A 13,148-nucleotide genomic window follows, 5' to 3' on the forward strand; every position below is an offset into this window, starting at 1 on the left:
GGAGAGCGGCAGGTGTCCGCCCCACCCCACCCGGGCTTGTCCTCAAGTCCCAGCGGCCTGCCCCGGGCCCCGCGGAGCGCAGGGGTTGAAATGCGACCCGACCCGGCAGGGGCGGGGCGGGGCGGGCGGCGCAGGGGGGCGGGCCGGCGGGGCGAGCGCTGCCCCTATAAAGCGCCCGCTGCCCCGCGGGCGATGCTGCTCGGCGGAGCCGGCGCTGCGTGGGAGGGGCGCGAGCCGGGCGCCGGTCGCCGCTGGGGCCCTGCGGGTCACCGAGCGCCCCCGGTAGGGGACTCCAGACGGGCGCGCCTGCCTCTGTTTACCCCCACGGCATCGCCCGCGAGCGCGTCCGCTCCGGCGAACCCCCGCAGGTGAGCGCGCCCGCGGCCTGGGAGGAAGGCGGGGGGCGGGGGGAGCGCCCCGGGGCAAGTGGCTTCCAAGTTCTGCAAACTTTGGAGTTAGTTTCAGGTCGCGGCTGGAGCTGGCGTCTCCGCCCGGCCCGCGGGGCTTTGTGCACTTGGGCCGCAGAGGCCGGTCCCCCGTTTGGGGAGGGAGGGCCGCAGCCGGTTCGCTCCGGGGCCGTCTCAGGAGCCTCTGCACGTCTGGCCTGCTTTTGCAAACTGTCCTTCTCGCCTCCTGTGTTTCCAGCGCCCCAGAAAGGCCGTTCCGCCCCGCGAGGGACACGGAGCCGTTGACCATGGTTGCAACGGGCAGTGTGAGCGGCAAGAACCCGGCCGGCGTTGCTGAGCTGCTGGAGCCCGGCTGCCACCCCGGGAGCCTGCTCAGCGGTGAGTGTCCGCCGCCCGCCCGCCCGTCCCCTCCCTCCCAAGGTCGCTGCCCCTCGATCGATCTGGGACGTGCGACTCCCCGCTCTCCCTCGAGGTAGGGGAGTGGGCCATAAAATCCATCCGAAGAGAGACCCCCTTTTCCAAATTTTCTAGCATGTTCTGTTCACGATGGTGAGAAACAAAAGTAACAAAAGTAAACTACGCCAGGGTCGCATCATTCTAGTTACCGCCAGTGGGCTCTTTGGGATAAAATTCCTCATTCTGCACGATGGTGAAGTGCAGTTATGTGTGTTTTAACAAACGTATTTACCCCCTGTAACCGACACCACCCCCCAAAATTCCCGCGTCCCATTTGCCGTCGATTCTCCACTCCCCCCTGGTCCCAGGGAATCACTGATCTCATTTTTGTCGCTGTAAGTTAGTTTTGCCTTTTAGAACCTCATAAAAGTGGACGCATACAGCATGTACTCTTTGCTCTCTGGTTTCTTTCCCGCCTCCTAGTGTTTTCGAGATACTTCCATGGTGTGACTTTGACCAGTGTGTTCCTATTTATTACTGAGTAGGATTCTATTTGTGGTTATTGCCATTCCATTTTTAATGGAAGAAGGAAACTTTTCAACAGCAGCGGTTCTAGGCTTAATGTCATTTGCAATTGTAAACAGCAGTGTCTAAGTGAACACACTGAGGAGCTGTGTGAGCGTAGACACGTTGCTTAAGCTCTTTGGGCCTCCCTCGTGTAGAAGGTGAAGTGGTTGATGACCTAATTTATCGTCCAGAATCTAAAATTCTTCAACATGGCTGAAACATGGGCATGTATAATTCAGAGTGCATTTGTCCCATGTAGTTGTAAATAAAATGCTCTAAGTGAATACGTGAAGGTAGAGTAAGCTCAGGGAGGGGAGGCTGGCAGGACATCTGCCTGTACCCTGCTCCTTTGACCGTGACTGAGTGTGTGTGTGTGTGTGTGTGTGTGTGGTCTGGCATCCTACCAAGTGGTAGGATTAATTTGGGAGGTAGGTAACCAAATGCAGAGCTATCTCTTTTCCTTCGAGCAAATCTAATTTTGTTTCCCTGGGACTGTTTTGTTTTGCTTGGCTATGAAAAACTACCCAGCCAGTTATAAATATCCTCATGGATCTCAAAGGGCTTCTCTTCGAGCAATTTTTAATCAAAGAGGTTAAAGCTAAAATTGGGATCTACGGGCCATTCTAAAGAAAGACACAAATTTGATAGATCTTTAACAGAGTTCATCGAGCTCATGATGGGCCCACTTAAGAACAATAGCCAAAATTCTGTATTTTACAGTACATTTATTGCTACAGGTAGAAAGCACCAGTCCCTCAATCCTAAAAAAAATAATAATAATAATAATCATCACCATGTTTACTCTCAAAGTAATGCATATTTTCTGTAAAAGAAAATTACAAAACCCCCATAAGCAAGTAGGCAAGAAAGAAAAGAAAATCACTAATAATCTGGATAACCACAAGTAGATTTTTGATGAATAGTCTTTAAGATTCTGTGTGTGTACATATATAAATTTAAAGAAAAATGGCTATACTCTATCCACCCCATCATCAAAAACCTGTATTTCACAGAGGAACTTTAATTCTTGAGAGGTTAAATGTTGCCCTGTATTACCTGGCTAGTGAACAGCAAACCTGACTCTCAAACGAATGTTAGAAACAGGCAGACATCGTGGTTAGTGGTAATGAATGTTGCTATCTTGGTGTGTTTTTTTCTACTTCTGGATTTTTTATTTTCTTTATCTAAAATTTCCTTTCCTACAGATTTTGACTACTGGGATTATGTGGTTCCTGAACCCAACCTTAACGAGGTGATATTCGAGGAGACCACCTGCCAGAATTTGGTTAAAATGCTAGAGAACTGTCTGTCCAAATCCAAGCAAACGAAACTTGGTTGCTCCAAGGTCCTTGTCCCCGAGAAACTGACCCAGAGAATTGCTCAAGACGTCCTGCGGCTCTCCTCCACGGAGCCCTGCGGCCTGCGAGGTTGTGTGATGCACGTGAACTTGGAGATTGAAAATGTATGTAAAAAGCTGGATAGGATCGTGTGCGATTCTAGCGTGGTGCCCACTTTTGAGCTGACCCTTGTGTTCAAGCAGGAGAACTGCGCGTGGACCAGCTTCAGGGACTTTTTCTTTAGTAGAGGTCGCTTCTCATCTGGCCTCAGGCGAACTCTGATTCTCAGCTCCGGATTTCGACTGGTTAAGAAAAAGCTTTACTCATTCATTGGAACAACGGTCATTGAAGAGTGCTAGAAACAACAAATTTAAAAAGGTTCTTCCAGGATTGGGCAATAAAACAATGCAGCTAGTCCATTAAACTCATCTGTAGCTTTCCCCACGTGCCCTCAATAAGAAACCCCAAATGTAAGCCATCCTTGTGCTTCCCATTTTTTGTGGCCTTGGTGAAATGACCCAGGACAGTGTACATTTTCTGCATAGATCACCTTTTTTTTTACAGAATGGAATGGAATAAGGAAGGCAAAGAAGCCATCCATTTCAGTTTTATATTTGACTTCACATCTTTGTCCAGGTGGTCTTGCAAATAGACTGTACCAATCAGATTTGCCTACTCTGATTTTCCGATGGCTTTTATTCCTGGAAGTTCTCAAAGTGATCCCTCCAATCACAGACTCTTACTAAGTGATGCTTAGCTCATCAAAACTTCCAGAAGCCCACACTACCAGTTTCCTACTCAGATTTGAAGGGTTCTTAGACAGGAGGGTAGAATTAAGTGGGTGAGGTCAATTAAAACTTAACTGTGGGTGAGAATGAATGAGAAAGGGCACAGTGGCGACAGAACCGCTTCACTGTCTCTTTGTGTCCTCCATGTTTTAAGCCGGGGACAAAAGCTTGAGCCGCCCTTGTGGCCACCATGCTGTTGTTTCAGATAACTTTATGTTACGGTATGCGCCCGATTTTCCTAGTTCTCATGTCTTGGATGTTATCTTTCAACTAGAAAAATGGAAAATGTTGAACTGATGTTTTTGCATGTAGTTGATTCCTCTTCCATTGGGTGAATGACGAAGGCCTGTGAGGGTGGAAAATGAGGTCGCAGGTCCAGTCCCTTTCTGATTCATTCGGCATCTGGCCGCTTTCCAATACTGCATGTGCTCGATCTCGGATGAACCATCTCACCACGTCCGTGTTATCGCTGGCCTTTCCTGGGTGTTTAGGTATCTCATCTTCACCCCAGTCTTCACGGCAATGGCCACACGCTGCCACTTTAAATGATAAGAGATGGGTGTATTTACAGATCCGCCTTGGCTCTGGAGATCTGGTTTATAACACAGACTAGAGAATGAAAATCGTGTTCTAGAAAACCCATGCACGCGCCCAGCTTTCTTCCACCTTGGATACCTGTCTCTAGAGATTAACAAAGGCCTATGTTTCGTCTTATTCCAACTAACTAGATCATTACATGTTTCTTTTCTTTTATGTTAATAAGAGAATTTAGCCTCCATAACAGTGTTCAATTCAGCAAGTCCTTCGTGTCCTTGCCATGGGTCACAGATGAGGAGCTTATTCAGGTTTTGTGCCCAAGCTATTCGCACTGCGTCACACACCAGAGCCCAGGGTTACAGGGACAGATGTATTCATCCTGGTGTTACTCAAAGACAGGTGTGTTCCTGTTACTGATACTACAAGTGACCTAAAATGTCACTGTTCAAATTAGCAAGTGTTCTAACAGACTGAATTCTTCAAATGCTTGGAAAGATACAAGAAAGCCAATCTTCATAGAACCGGCCCAGGGTCAATCAACGTTGTTTGCGTGTCTGTTGTTCAGGGCTCTGAAGGTCCCTGTGTTTCTGCCACTGTTTCAGAGTCGTCACCACTGACCCGGCATGGTCACAGAGCTCTTGTCCTTTCTCCACTAACAGTTGCCTTTGGCTCTGCTGCCTGTTGTGCTTACGAAATGGGGATGGCTTCTAGAGGCTCTTAAATTAATATTCCTGTTAAAGGAAATTCAAGTTTGTCTATTTTTGACAATAAAGAATCATACGTTTTTAATTCTCTTGTCCTCCTTTTTTCTGAGTTTATGCAGTGATCACCCTAAAAGATATTTGACAATATTTGGGGGAAGATGACAAAACAATTACTACCTTTTTGATAAAGTTAATCCGTACCCTTAATGATAATATTCCAGTTGTATTAATATTTATGGCACGTACTTACGTCAATAAAGAGTGATTTGCGTCATACTTTTTCAACTACAGTAATACTTTTCATAGGAAGACATTAATAATTGGAGCTCCTTTGGCAACTGCCTCGGGCTTTTTGTATAGTTTTTCCAATAACCAAACACAGATATAGCTATCAAATAAGATCACTGTACATATTCATTTTTATCAATATATTCTATTTGAATAACATATCTTTCTAATTCTGCTAGTATTCCTCAGTTAGAATTTTTAATCTTTTTCACCTATATTTTCTATCTCCTCCAACTTAACGGTCCCTAGATCAGATTTCTCACACTAGATAACCCACATTTAACAAGACTTGCTCAGTACTGTGTGCTCTTCCCAGTGCTTTACAAAAATTATTTAGTCCTCAAAACAACCCTATGAATTGGGACTACTGTCATCTCCATCTTATAAATAAATGGCCAGACACAGAGATAAGTCATTTGCCTGAAGCCACCAAGTTAGGCAGCAGAGCCAGGGTTAAAACCCTGCTCAGCCCAGAGGCTGCACTCTTATTAGTTTTACCTACCACACCATGGGCAGCATAGTGACATCATCCACTTCACCAAAGGACTGTGTGAAAACAGTGTCAGAAATATTCACCCCTAAATTTGAAAAAAAAATTTTTTTCTTTGAGTGCCGTGACGTCAGCCTAGCTCACAGCAACCTCAAACTCCTGGGCTCAAGTGATCCTCCTGCCTCAGCCTCCCAAGTAGCTGGGACTACAGGCATGTTCCACCATGCCTGGCTAATTTTTTTCTATTTTTAGTAGAGACGGCGTCTCACTGTAGCTCAGGCTGGTCTCGAACTCCTGACCTCGAGCGATCCTCCTGCCTCGGCCTCCCAGAGTGCTAGGATTGATTACAGGCGTGAACCACCGCGAGTGGCCTGAAAAAATTCTTAAGGTGGTTTCTTTTCAGAGAGAGAAAGTGAGGAAACTACTGATAACGCTCACCATTCCTAAGAGCCAGGACAGATGGCATTATTTTACAGCAATGGATTCGACCTCCTGAATCTGTGTTACCAGTGACAGTCTGTATTCTCATGGAGCTGGCTTCATCATGCCCTGATGACAATTTTCCAATGTGCACAGCGTAAGGATGTATACTACAAGTGCTTATAGATTTTAAAAGTCTTAGTCTATTAACCACAGTTCTCAATTATCTATATTGGTTTAAACAAGTGATAGCAATACTTTTCAATGTCCAAAGCAGGTTGGTGTCAGGGAGGGAGGGTCACATGGCGACTTGCTGAGGGGGAGGAGCACTTCATGCACTTAGAGCCTAGACTTGATTATAGACTCAAAACACTCCATTGTATTCTCTGCATCTGCCACAGGCAAGTGAATGGAGACGTGGTGAAGGGTCTCATGGGAAAGTTCAGGGGTCAAGGGTGGAGATGGTATACACGGCTTCTGTCTGGGCACCGCACGCAATGCAGTCACGTGGCCCATCTAATGGCAAGAGGGGCTGACTAATGCAGTAGCACGGAAAGGAAATGGACTTGGTGACCTGCCAACATGGTCTCCGCCACACAGGGAGAGACAAGACAGCCAAGGAAACACAATAAATAGTCCAGACACAAACCTGTGCGTATCAGGCAAGTTGATTTACAGCAGAGCCGGCACTTTGGATCAATAGGTGTGATGTTGTGAAATCTATGTTTGGTCTTCCTCCAGTTTCCTGGTTTACGCTTCCTGAAATCCAACTCCTACAATCCTTGGCATCTTCAAGGTGGTTTAGATGTCTCTTTGTATGCTAATGAGTTGACCTATGGCTGGCAGCCCCTAGGTAGCTTCAGGATGGGAGCTGCTCACCAAAAACACCACAGCTGGGTTGGAGCACTGGGACTTTGAGCCTCATGCCACCCCCACCTTCTGGAAGAGGTGCTGGAGGTTAACTTGATCACCAGTGGCCAATGAGTTAATCAATCGTTGCTAAGTAAAGATGCTTTGGTAAAAACTCAAAAGGACTGGGTTTGGAGAGCTTCCAGCTAGCTGAACACGTGGGGGTTCCTGGAGGGTAGCAGGCCCGGAGGGCACACAGAAGCTCCATGCCCCTCACACCCACACACCTTGCCCTGTGGGTGTCTGCATCTGGCATTCATTGACATCCTTCGTCATATCCTGCGTATTGAACCAGTGAACCTAAGTGTTTCCCTGAGTTCTGGAAGCTACTGTAGCAAATTAACCTAACCTGAGATGGGGTCACGGGAACACCAATTTATAGCCCATCAGTCAGAACACAGGCAAAGGAACCAGGGGCTTGGGATGGGCATTTGAAGTTGGAGGAAGGGGGCAGTCTTGGGGACTGAGCCCTAACTCCAGGGAGATAGTGTCAGAATTGAGTTAAATCAAAGGACACCCCGCCGGTATCTGCTGCAGAATTTATTGCTTGCTTGGTGTGTAGGGGGAAAATAACCCACGCACATTTGGTTACAGGAGTCTTCTGTGCTGATTGTCGGCGGAGTGTACTGGAGAAACAAAGTGTGATTTTATCCTTAATATTCTCAGAATAGGTAAAAGATGGTGTTTTCAATAATCGGTGTTATAATAATGGTTTACAGAAAAAAATAAAATTGGATGTATACATATCAAGCAAAAAAATCAACTCCAGGTTGGTTAAAGAATTAAATGTGAAAGGGAAACAGAAGATGGAAAGAATATTTATGATTTTGATGTGTGAAAAGATTTCTTGGGATGCAAAGATTTGCAATGACACTTCTGTTTCTCAAATAATCCTAAACGGATGTGAACTAAAATAAAACCCTAAGCCCCCAGCTGATTAAACAGACCCCTTCTCAGCCAAGGGGACCCCAGAGAAACCTTTAAACTGACTTCCCAGCCTTGACAAGGCGACAGGTCAGACGTGCCCCATTACACCCCTCTCTTGCTAATGGCCGTGGGACTTTGTTCCAAAGAGCTAAACAAAAACTATTCTTGTGATCCAGACCAGCACTCTTTCCCAATAAGAGACCACCAACCGTGGAGTGGTTTTAACCAGTCTGGAGCATGTACAGAGAGGGTTTTCGTGTCCTTGCTTCTCCTTTTGACCTCAGAGAGCTGCCATTTTCTGAACCTGGACCCCTGAAGAGGGCATAAAGCTCAGTTGTGCAGGGGCGTGTCTTTCCTTTCATAAACACCAAAGATAATAATAGCAGTGACCTTTTCCTTAAATTTGGAGGTAAGTGTGTATTTTGTTGATTCTTAACTCCTTATGTTTTACATGTACTTGATATTTTTTTGTGTACTGAGTGGTAAAACATTTAAAATTTTTAAAAGACTACAGGAAATTTAAAAACTTAAGGTTTAAACTGTATCTCTACTTAAGAATTTTCTATACTTACAATGAATATATATTCACTAGACTAACTTTAAGAAGACAGGAAGAGCTAATAATTTATTTGGGTCACTAATTCTTCCAAGTATAAATATTTTGAGCAAACTGCCATAATTATTATATCCAACTTTCAATTATTGCTACCATGGAGGGAAGCCATGGAATAAATAATGAAAAAGAGCATAAAATGCAAAAATCATTGCCATTTGGCTGTGGGCTACATATCATTAATCTTGCAACAGATTTACCTTTGCAGAGGATAATATAAAGTGGTTTTTATTGCCTGAGCACACAGTATCTGAAAAATTGTAACAGATCACGCTAAGGAATGCAAATGCATTAAAAGAGGCTTCTGAGGAACTTGGCCATCTGGATAACTAAGATTTGATCTTATTTCTAGAATGGATAATTAGGTAGAAGTATTTACATAATACATATTAGTTAATAATTTATAAACATAAAAAATACTTCTTCCATCTATCCAAAAGATGCTGAAGGAAAAGCAAAGGCAGATAGTTTGATTCAGATAAATCAAATTACAGCTCAAGTGTGACTTTGTTGAGAAAGAATTAAGAAGTTTTCTAAACCTGTTGAAAGGCAAAACTGCAAACTAAAGCCATTGGAAGGAGTAGAGAAGAACATTTTGCAGTGTGCTGTGAGCAATAGCATAAAGATATTATACAAACGGCTGTGTTTCAGAGCAACCTCTGGGTAGCTACCACGTAATTCAAATGCAACTTGCTGTGGTAGACACTGCATAGTATGAAGGAAGTCCTAACAGCAGCAGGACAGACAAGCTTAACATGCAGGGAAGTGAGTTGGTGTCAAGAACTGTCAAGGGTCTAAAATTAACCCTACTTGCGAGGTAGTCTAGTGGCCTGCCACAGTTTCATGGATACTTGTGGAAGCCATGAGACTCCGTGGATTTTGTTACTCATGCATAGCAAGCAGCATGAGCATTGGCATATTTGCACCAGTCCCTGCTTCCCTGCAAGCCCCACGGGAGCAGTGGTGGGGTTAGGCCCAGGTGAAGGTCTATGGGTTGCATGACAGGAGAGGAATCCTGAGTTTAGGGAACCCAAATCTTTTATAGCGGACACGGCTGCTTTTTCCTCCAGAGGGAGACACTCCCTATCTTGCACAGTTGTTCACTCTAAAAACATCCCGAAAATGATAGTCCAGAGCAAAAGGCGATCACTGCCTCCCTTTGTAAGAAATGCAGACACACAAGAGACCCCCAGAGAATTGTCTCCCAACAGCCTGCGTTCAGCACTGGGTCTGCCATTGGTTCTTACAAAGCAAGTGCTATAAAAAAAAAAAAAATGACATTTCTATCCTTTTGTTATATATCTTAAGATCTCAGCACGGATATTTTAATCGTATTTTACCCTGTTTCCTCTATTGTCATTTTATAATCTTAAAAATCATTATTAGGGATAAAGGGAATCATAGCATAATAATTAAAGACTTTTCCAGGAAGATACAACAATTTGGAACTTGCAGTAGTCATTATTCTTTCCACAAATAACTGGTTCTTCCAGGGTGGCATAGAATTATGTTTCTCCACTCCAAGCCCCCGTGAAATTACGTATGAACATGGGAGATGCTTCGACCAAAGAAGTGTGAGTCGAGATGACAAGAGGGACTGTCTGTCAGCCTGAGTCACTGAGTGATGAAAATGAGTCCACTTCTTCTCCTGATGACTCAAATTAGGTAGTGTCAGTGAGAAATAAACCTTGTGTCAACCCACTGAGATTTGGGGGGTTTTGATGCCACAGCGTAATCTGGTGTACCCTGATTAGTACATGTGTACCCAATAACGTAGCCTCAAAATGTTAATGTAAGTGCAAATCTGCAAAATTAGAGAATACATTGAGTAACTTGCAATCATAGTAGACCATACTAATCCACATCTCTAAAGTACTGAGAAATTAATCGAAAAGAGACCGAAAAAAGTGAAAGATTTGAATGACACCATACTACTGTGTTTAATGACCATGCATAGAACTATAAACTCCCCACTCAGTAAATAGACATTAACGTATACATGAAACAGTCACAAACATTTATCACATTTTATAATACAAAGCAAACCTTAAATGAACAGACTATTCTGTAAATACATAGTAGAAACAGATAACCAGCCACAAAGTCTCATACATTTGGAAATTTAAATACAAATACACACACTTATAAATAATTCATGGGTCAAAATGATAATTAGAAAAAACTTGGGGCCGGGCGCGGTGGCTCACGCCTGTAATCCTAGCTCTCTGGGAGGCCGAGGTGGGCGGATTGTTTGAGCTCAGGAGTTCGAGACCAGCCTGAGCAAGAGCGAGACCCCACCTCTACTAAAAATAGAAAGAAATTATATGGACAGCTAAAAAAAATATATATATATAGAAAAAATTAGCCAGGCATGGTGGTGCATGCCTGTAGTCCCAGCTACTCGGGAGGCTGAGACAGGAGGATCGCTTGAGCCCAGGAGTTTGAGGTTGCTGTGAGCTGGGCTGACGCCACGGCACTCACTCTAGCCTGGGCAACAGAGTGAGACTCTGTCTCAAAAAAAAAAAAGAAACAGATAACCAGCCACAAAGTCTCATACATTTGGAAATCTAAATACAAATACACACACTTATAAATAATTCATGGGTCAAAATGATAATTAGAAAAAACCTGGAATTTAGTGATAATGAAACTGTTACATAGCAAAATATATACTGTGCAGTTAACACAGTATATAAAAAGCAATGTATAGCCTTAAATCCCTATATGAAAAAAGAAAAAAGATGAAAATCAATGAACTAAATGTTCAATTAAAGATGTTAGAAAAAGAAATAGAGAAACCTCAAAAACCAAAAGGAAGGAAATTATAAAGGTATGTGTAGAAATTAATGAATTAGAAAATATATAAACAATAGAGAGGGTCACAAAAACCAAAATTGAATTTTTTTAAAAGACTATTAATAACGTTCACAAACTCTGTGGAAAATGAATAAGAAAAAAACGGAAAGCACCTGTAAGTAGCCACAAGAATGAAAATGAGGATATATGTACAGATAATATAATATAGAGAATACATAAGAAAAGTGGAAGTACATACTTTAACATAACTAAATCTTGATATTGTGTTAACTAAGAAAAGAGGAAAAATTATATATGTAGAGTATAATACATTTATTTACGGATCCAGGCGTATATAGTATCATTGTCAAACACACATGTAAAAAATAAAAACCAAATTCAGTGTAACAATTATCCATAGGGCGTGGAATGAGATCTGAAAAAGCTGCACAGGAACATCTCAAATGAATTATTAATCAAAAAACTAAAGTTAAATAAGTGTGGCAAAATGTTAGAATCTGATGCATAGATATTTTCAAACTCTCTATATTTTTCTGCATGCTTGAATATTTTATAACTTTTTAAAAAGACTGATGATATTCATCAGGGACTTTATTCAAGGAGAGTGATGTACATAAAGAACAGAGGCAGCAGAGAAAGTTTGGAAATTATTCTGAGCGTCTCGAAGGCAGAGACTTGGATTTTTATCGTTGTGGATGTTCAATAACTATTTGTTCAATCGCTCAGGGAGAGGCCAATATGGCTGGAATGGGCTGCCCTGCTAAGAAATGTGGAGTCAGTTTCCACACAGTTGAGCTCTCTCATGTTTATGAACAGCACGGTGCTAGCACGACATCGAATTTTGGGGAATAATTAGGCAACATCACATATAATGATTTCACAGCCTCAAAGAGCCAGCAGGCAGGTGAGTGAAAAACCAATTGAGATAGGCTAGACGGGAGGGGAGAAGTATCAAAACTAGAAAAGAAACAATTTATGTTAAAATAATAATGATCATAATAATTAGTTCAAAGGTCATGACAAGGAAAAATGGACTGGCTTTGGTGTCTGAGTCTCAGGAAGAGAAAAAGGAGGCTCTTAGTGATCTTGTGGTATTTGGGCTTTTCTGCTGCTTGTTTAGTAGAGAAGGGACTGTCGCCACCCGGAATAGGTAAGGAGAGAACGTGGGGACCTCAAACAAGGTTAGCAGCCGCAGACGGCAGAGTTAGCATCACTTCCACTTTAATAACTGCCTTGGGTGGGGTTCCCAGGAAAGAGACCCTGAGAAGCAGGTTTGCAGGCAGGAGATTAATCCTTCAATCAACACCACTGGATAAGACGTAGGACTGACCAAAGGGAATGGTTGAACGGTTGACACAGTCTCAAAAAAGGGGCCTGCACTGATCTCTCAGGGAATTGCAGCGTTAGGACACCCTGAGAACTGTTTCCCCTAGGGCAGGTCCCCAGCCTCTCTGGCCTCAGGGACCATTTTCATGGAAGACAATTTTCCACTGACCAGGGGTTGGGGAGGCAGATGGGGGAACGGTTTGGGGATGATTCCAACGCATTACATTTACTTTGCACTTTATTTTTATTATTATTACATTGTAATATGTAATGAAATAATTATGCAACTCACCGTAGATTGGGGACCCCTGCCCACAGGCCAGAATGTTTGACTTTTATCCCCTCCCCCACTGACCAGGCATTAGAAATAGTCGCCGCAGGGCAGGGGCGTGCGCCTTCGAACCAGGCAGCTCTCCCCAGCTGAAAGCAATTCCTGAGGTGCTGACTCACCTGTGAGGGTCAGGGGGGTGGGGGGGCGTGCTTGTTTCCGAATGGAGAGGGATCCAGGTGGCACATTGCAACATCCACCCCCGTCCTCGCTTATGCCACCTGGGTCCACTTGCATCCTATAGTAAGCCCCGGGCCCAGCTCCTCCAGGATTCTGGTTGGTCTGTTTCACTGG

At 43.8% G+C, this 13,148-nt stretch overlaps 1 protein-coding gene across 1 annotated transcript; it reads left to right on the plus strand.

Moving 5' to 3' along the window:
* Positions 1–325: 325 nt before the first annotated feature.
* DDIT4L (DNA damage inducible transcript 4 like) lies at positions 326–3,066 on the plus strand. Its single transcript, XM_069485584.1, has 3 exons — positions 326–368; positions 646–785; positions 2,576–3,066. The coding sequence occupies exons 2-3, from the start codon at positions 695–697 to the stop codon at positions 3,064–3,066; spliced, it is 582 nt and encodes a 193-aa protein (XP_069341685.1). The 5' UTR covers positions 326–368; positions 646–694.
* Positions 3,067–13,148: the final 10,082 nt, after the last annotated feature.

Source organism: Eulemur rufifrons, chromosome 13, assembly GCF_041146395.1.
Source record: "Eulemur rufifrons isolate Redbay chromosome 13, OSU_ERuf_1, whole genome shotgun sequence".
In the NCBI taxonomy this organism is placed as follows: Eukaryota; Metazoa; Chordata; class Mammalia; order Primates; family Lemuridae; genus Eulemur; species Eulemur rufifrons.